Genomic DNA, 6,409 nt, shown 5'->3' with positions numbered 1-6,409 from the left:
GAAGCAGATAAAGGTTGGTTTTATTAACTGATCTGTGTTACTGCCGAGGCCACTATGTACAGACAAAAGAGAGGGAGTTTTATTTCTTCGTCTCTTCCTCCTTGGACAGAGTCTTGATGATTTCCTCCTTCTTCGCCTGGAGCCGCTCTTCACGGCGCTTGCGAGCCTCCTTGGTCTTAGATCTGCGGGCCTCAGCCTGGTCACTGGATGATAGAAAAGGAAAGATGGGTCAGTTTGAGAACAAATGAGCTGCTGGGGAGACAGAAGAAAGCACCCAGACCTCTCCCTTTGAGCCTAGTCAGCGTAGGAAAGGAGTCACCAGGGCCACCACGAGCTCGGCTTCAACTAAGCCCCAGTTCCCGCCCTGCAATGACGGTAGGTGGTGCGCACAACAGAGGAGCATGTATTTCTAATGCAACAGCTGTTTTCTGGACAGACTGTGGGCAAGTCACAATTAGGCATTAGCGTATTTTAAAGGTCTTAGAAGAACCCTCATAATAAAGATCAAAGAACCTGTCCCCTGTGACAGAAGCCAATTCCTCAAAAAACTTACGCCAGAAGCTTCTTGCGAGCCTTGTCGGCCTTCAGCTTGTGGATGTGTTCCATGAGAATCCGCTTGTTCTTGAACACGTTCCCCTTCACTTTCAGGTACAGGCTATGATACCTGCAGTGTAGAAGGCGCAGGGGCTTCGGTCGGTAATGGGGGCAGAGGCTGGCCCGGCATCTGCCCCTCTATGTAAGGTCCCTAAGTACGCAGGGTTCCTCTCCTCTCTATTCTGCAGGGACGGTTTCCCCCAAACCAAGACTTTTTGTGCAATTTCCAGACAGAACAGCTTGCCTGGCAGGTTAAGTTCAATTCTTGGGCTATCCTAATGTTGCACATGGCCGGGGGGTGGGGGAGGAATGAGACGGGACATACAGATGACAATGGAAGAACTTTCTTTGAAAGGCCTAAGACACATGGCTCCCTCCCCCAAGGCCAATGAGACAGACTGTGGGTCTGTGCAGAGAACAAGCTGTCAAAGCACCAAACGGGTCTTAGTGGCCACAAGAAGAGGGTGTGCTTACATGTGGCGGTCGATCTTCTTAGACTCTCGGTATCTTCTGAGCAGCCGGCGCAGAATTCTCATCCTCCTCATCCAGGTTACCTTCTCAGGCATTCGAGCATTGGCAGTACCTTTTCTCTTACCTGCAGGGAAGGGGAGTCAAGCCCCGCTATTGTGCCTCTGGGTCTCAAGTCAGTCACTAGAGCCAGCTACTTGGTCACAACGACAGCTGCCAGTTTCTTCAACACTTGACAATTCACTCAGTCATGGGCCAAAGGCTTGACCTCATTTTCATAGCATTGTTTTCATTTTACGATGATGACCCTAAGCATTTCTTTCATTTATTCATTTTAAGGAAGCACCAACAAGCCAATTATTCCCCACTTTCTGCAGAATGTGTAGAGGACAGGGTATGCACCAAGCAGTATGGGAAGCTGGAAGGGGCTTTAAAGGAGCTATGACCTTCATCTCCCTAAATCAGCCTAACCCTAGAAAGTGGTTTTAGGATTTACTGGACCACATTTTCAAGTACCCAGTAGAATCGTTGGCACAGTGCAGGTGCTCAATGAATGTGACCTCTTTCTACCAATACCTTCAACTCCAACACTAGCGTCACCTTTGAGCTGCACATGGAGAAAACACATCTAACATCATGGAGTAAGAAAAGGGCTTACGAGGAGACAAAATGGAAAGAAAAAGATCCTGGATATATCCCAGTCTAGACTTAGGCAACTCTAATTTTAAGTCTCAGAGAAAAGGGAAGAACACACTTACCAATGCCCATATGTCTGCCCTTCCGGCGGGCCAAAGTGTTTTTACGGCACCGAGCCCGGGAATGGACAGTCACAGGCTTCCGGATGATCAGCCCATCTTTGATCAGTTTTCGGATCTGCTGACCTGGGAAAACATGATGTATCTAGTCAGTGAGGTGGGGCCTAGCCCCCAAAATACCAGGCATAACCCAGAGTCCAAAAAGGCCAGGCCAGAGACATCGCTCACATCCCTGGCCCAGTGGTCTCACAATGGTACAAATATTGGAACTTCTGCTTATTTCTCTTTTGTTAAAAAACAAAAAAAACCTTTTGTTCTATTTTTCTAGATGTTTTATAGCACACTCAAATTATATGTATTTGAGGATGTGAGATCAAGAGTGTACAGATATGGCCTGGTCCTTCAGATCCTGTCTCACCTATTAGCTACTGGTCTAAAACAAGATTATGATATTCTGAGCACACATCACAATGCCACAAATTCAAACTGGTTAAGAAATTCCCTGACAGTAGGGCGCCTAGGTGGCTCAGTTAAGTGTCTGCCTTCAGTTCAGATCACGATCCCAGGGTCCTGGGATTGAGTCCCACATCGGGCTCTCTGCTCAGCGAGGTGCCTGCTTCCCCTTCTCCCTCTGCCTGTTGCTCTGCCTACTTGTGCTCTGTCAAATGAATAAATAAAATCTTAAAAAAAAAAAAAAGAAATTCCCTGATATTGACCAACATTCTTTGCTTGACCAAACTTTCATCAGCCTCCTGAACCACCGCCTAGGCCCACTTGTGCACATCCTTGTAAATTCTAGTCTTTTTTTTTTTAAGATTTTATTTTTATTTATTTGAGAGAGAGAGAATGAGAGACGGAGAGCATGAGAGGGAGGAGGGTCAGAGGGAGAAGCAGACTCCCTGCCGAGCAGGGAGCCCGATGCGGGACTTGATCCCGGGACTCCAGGATCATGACCTGAGCCGAAGGCAGTCGCTTAACCAACTGAGCCACCCAGGCGCCCAATTCTAGTCTTTCTAAGAACCCTGCTTAAGTCAGTTTAAGCACAAGCCCCCACCCTTGATATAAGATCAGGTTCCCCAACCCCCAACATTCCCCAGGTGATGTCTGATCATCCCGGCCTGTCTTTAGCAACAATCCTGTTTGGTCAATCTACCCAGAATCCACCCCCCCCACAGCCCCTTACCATTAGGGTTTCCTCTTAGTCATCTTCCATCCACTGACCCTCACACCACCCACCTTGGCCATAAATTCCTACTTGCCCATGCTACGTTCAGACTTGAGTGCCATCTCCACCCCCCCACTGTAAAATCCCACAGTTGTCCCTACACTTGCAGCAATGGTCCTGAATAAAGCCCGCCTTACTATCTTTAACGAGGATGACTGAACACCTTTTTCTGTAACAATATCACATGGAAGTAATGTGGATATGTTGCTGTCTGCACGACTGACAACTGTTTAACTGCCCTGAATTATATGCCAAGAGGCCTTTCCTAAAGCCCGAGGTCCCAGGTCTTCCCAATCCATCCTTCATCATTTCCTTGGCCATCTCTCCTCTCAGTCCCTGTACTGTCTCCTCATAAATCCTTCACATAGTTATAAAGTAATACCCATGTTAGCAATAATCATTAATACAACACTGGGTTGTTCCATTAACTCCCATCCTGTCATTTTGGTAAATGACAGAGAACCTCTGGTATCTCCTTATTTCTGGGACCCTCCATTTTAGAAGACCCCAGACTATGAGCTTTCCTAGGTTTGCTGAGACTCAAAATCGTGACATCTTTCATCTCATGAAGGATGAGAAAGGAGTAGGGTGAAAAAGATCCCAAGAACTCACGGGAGTTGGCATTGGCGATTTCATTGGTCTCGTTGGGGTCCAACCAGACCTTCTTTTTGCCACAGCGGAGGACACTGGAGGCAAGCCTCTTCTGAAGCCTGAGCATACTGTGACAAACAGAAAACATTATCAAGCCCTGGAAGCCATTCCCCGACAAGACTTGCCTTGCAATCTTTTAATGTTGTGAAACCTAAAGCACGGGAACTGGATGTGTGTAAGCACTCAGGATTTGGGGGGCAACATCCCGCCCCCATATTAAGAATCATTTCTCTAGCAAGACTTTTGCTGTGCATTCCTGCAAGAGCAACTGGCCACCTTGGAATGAGAACAAAGTCCAAGCTATGCCTTAACTTCTCTGCCTCAGTTTTCTCCTCCGGAAAATGAGGTTAAAGGATAAAACTGGGATGAAGAAGGGGCTTCTGCCCTTTCTGGTACCGAGCTCTAAAAACAGGCGTCTAAGAATCCGAGGCCAGAGGGTCTGATTCGCTCGTCTAGTCCTTTGCTTCTTGGGCCCGTCTCCCTCGTCTTATCACAGTAATACACTTACGTTCCGCTAGCCTCAGAGTTTTCTTAGGAACCGTCCACGGGGCGGAAGGCGTTAAAGTGCTAGGGATCGCCCCACTCTCAGCAGTCTGAGGCCCGAGGCCTACGCGAGACCTGTCCTACGTCACATGGAAGCACAGCTCGGCTCCGATCCGGGGCGCCCAGCGAGTAAGGGGGGCCAGAGCCTAGACCCCGCCGCGGCCCTTCCACTGTCCGCGCAAAGGTCGCTCGCGACCCATATGGGGCGCGGGGCCCACCCTTCCCGCGGCCTCGCGTTCTCGGGACGCCACCCCCCCATCCCCGCGAGGCCGGGGCCTGGTGCGCTCCGGCCCTTCCCAAGCTCCGGTACCGGCTGCTTTAGGGCTGCCTCCACCTCATCTCTCCCACCCGGGGCCACGGAAGCAAGCCCTGCCGCCCGCCGGCACGTCGAATCAAGCAAAATCAGAGGCCCGCACGCCCTCACCTCATGGCTGCGGCCGCAGCGCCGAAAGGAAAGAACTGCCCCCGGCCGGGCTCCTCCCATTATCTGCGAAGGGGAGAGCCCACCCCCTGCTCCGCTTTCGCCCGTATTCCCCGCCCGTCCTTGCATCCTCTACCACACTGAGCTTACTCTTACCCTCTGTGAAGACCTAGAGAATAGAAGCCTAATCCCGGGAATCGGTTTTAAACTTAAAAATGTAAAAAATAGATCCTTTCGGTGAGGCACAGTGGTATAGTCCGACTTCCTACTAGGCATGCGCAGCAAGGGTACCTGATCACGTGGGCAGTGGAAGCCGGAAGCCGCGGCTGGACGGCGCAGGCGGCGCGTAGCGTTGCTGGAGTGGCCTACTCTTTGCAGGCGTTCTGGGTTCTCTGGATGATGTTTTCTTAGCGAAAAAATATTAGTGAATGGAGTGAGAGAAGACAACGTGGGGAGATGTCAGTCAGGAGCAACCTTTTATTCACTGTCCCCGTACGTTGGGAACCCCTGCAGCACAGGAGAGATCACCAAACATAGCAGTTTATGTTTTTGTGCCCCTGTGGTCTTTAATCTCGTAGCGCTTCAGTTTGCTCCTTTGTAAAGTGTACCTAATCCTAATACTCCTGTCATCCGTTGTGAAAACCACATGAATTAACTTGCAAAAGAGGATATTAAGACAAGCTCCTTGGTGACAGGAACCAGGCTTGTTTGGTTCTCGCTGTGGGCACCACAGGAGGCATGGAGCTTTGCGTGTAGTAAGCATTTGAGAAATAGTGCATTGGCTGACTGAAGGCATAGTTGTGAAAGTTAGAAAAAAAATGGAATGACAGGGTCATCCATAGTTCTTTTCTCCTGCTCTGAAACACCCAATGCAAAAACCCAAAGAGAATATTCTGGGGTTCAAGAAATCTAGATCTGAGTCCTGGCTCTATCTCCTTGCTTGGCTCTGGCTGAGCACCCATCTCTATCATCTGAACTTTCCTGGTTGCTAAATGGAGCTGAGGAAAGAGAGGAGGGGAAGCAAAGCAAAATTCATGCCACTTTTTCAAGACAACAGGGATAGTGTCATCTTCATTTTACAGCTGAGTGAGGTAGCAGAAATTGAAAATCCAGGTCTTTCTGACTTCAATATCCATGCCTTTTCTGTCATACCAGGCTCCTTGTGCCCAAGGGACAGATCGAAACCCTGTTCAGGGTTGGATCTGTTCATAGCACAGTGCTGATGTGCTTCATTCTTACTCTCCCTCAAAGTAATGTGAGCAGAGAAACAACATAAGCTGGCCATCCACTTGTAGAACCCAGGGTGAGGAGAAGGGGTCAGTGTATTCCACAGTCTCTCCTCTAGCAGGAGACAGCAGGCTGGGCTTTATATTAGGGTAACTGAACCTGGGCAAATCTTGTCCATTCTACTTCTCATCTCCCCTCTTTGAGGAGCAGGGGAAACGGTGGAGAAGTAACAATTCCTCCTGCCATGAGAGACCTTTGTTCAGCGCCTTATAGCATCTCCAAACACCTGAGCAGTCCATCATTTGATTTCATTCTCCCTCATCCTCCTAATAATCCCAGGTGACAAAGACACTACAGTACCGGCAACCCCATTTTACAGAAGTGTAGTGACTTGTCCAGGGCTGAAAGAGCCTGAGCCAAACTGACACCAGAATTGTTGTTGTTGTTTTTAACTTATCTCTATATCCAAGGTGGGGCTCAAACTCACCACCCTGAGATCAAGAGTCACATGCTCTAAGGACTGAG

General features: G+C 49.2%; 1 protein-coding gene across 1 annotated transcript; it reads right to left on the bottom strand.

The window, feature by feature from the left end:
• On the bottom strand, positions 1–4,777 carry RPL19 (ribosomal protein L19). The gene is made up of 6 exons (XM_045889002.2): positions 4,661–4,777; positions 3,655–3,761; positions 1,821–1,943; positions 1,069–1,189; positions 554–664; positions 1–203 (listed from the first exon to the last, which is right to left on the bottom strand). Exons 1-6 carry the CDS (start codon positions 4,663–4,665, stop codon positions 80–82), a joined length of 591 nt encoding a protein of 196 aa, XP_045744958.1. The 5' UTR covers positions 4,666–4,777; the 3' UTR covers positions 1–79.
• Positions 4,778–6,409: the final 1,632 nt, after the last annotated feature.

The sequence above is a fragment of the Mirounga angustirostris genome, unplaced genomic scaffold, assembly GCF_029215605.1.
Source record: "Mirounga angustirostris isolate CCGP_5_RB_7025 unplaced genomic scaffold, mMirAng1.0.hap1 SCAF_17, whole genome shotgun sequence".
In the NCBI taxonomy this organism is placed as follows: Eukaryota; Metazoa; Chordata; class Mammalia; order Carnivora; family Phocidae; genus Mirounga; species Mirounga angustirostris.
Note: the sequence above shows the minus strand (reverse complement) of the source record. Positions and strands in the feature narration are given on the sequence as shown.

Coding starts and splice junctions, on each gene's coding strand:
- RPL19 (XM_045889002.2), bottom strand. Junction 1,944..3,654: donor AATCGCCAATGCCAACTCCC/GTGAGTTCTTGG, acceptor ATGTTTTCCCAG/GTCAGCAGATCCGAAAACTG. Junction 204..553: donor GCTCGCAAGAAGCTTCTGGC/GTAAGTTTTTTG, acceptor TCTATCATCCAG/TGACCAGGCTGAGGCCCGCA.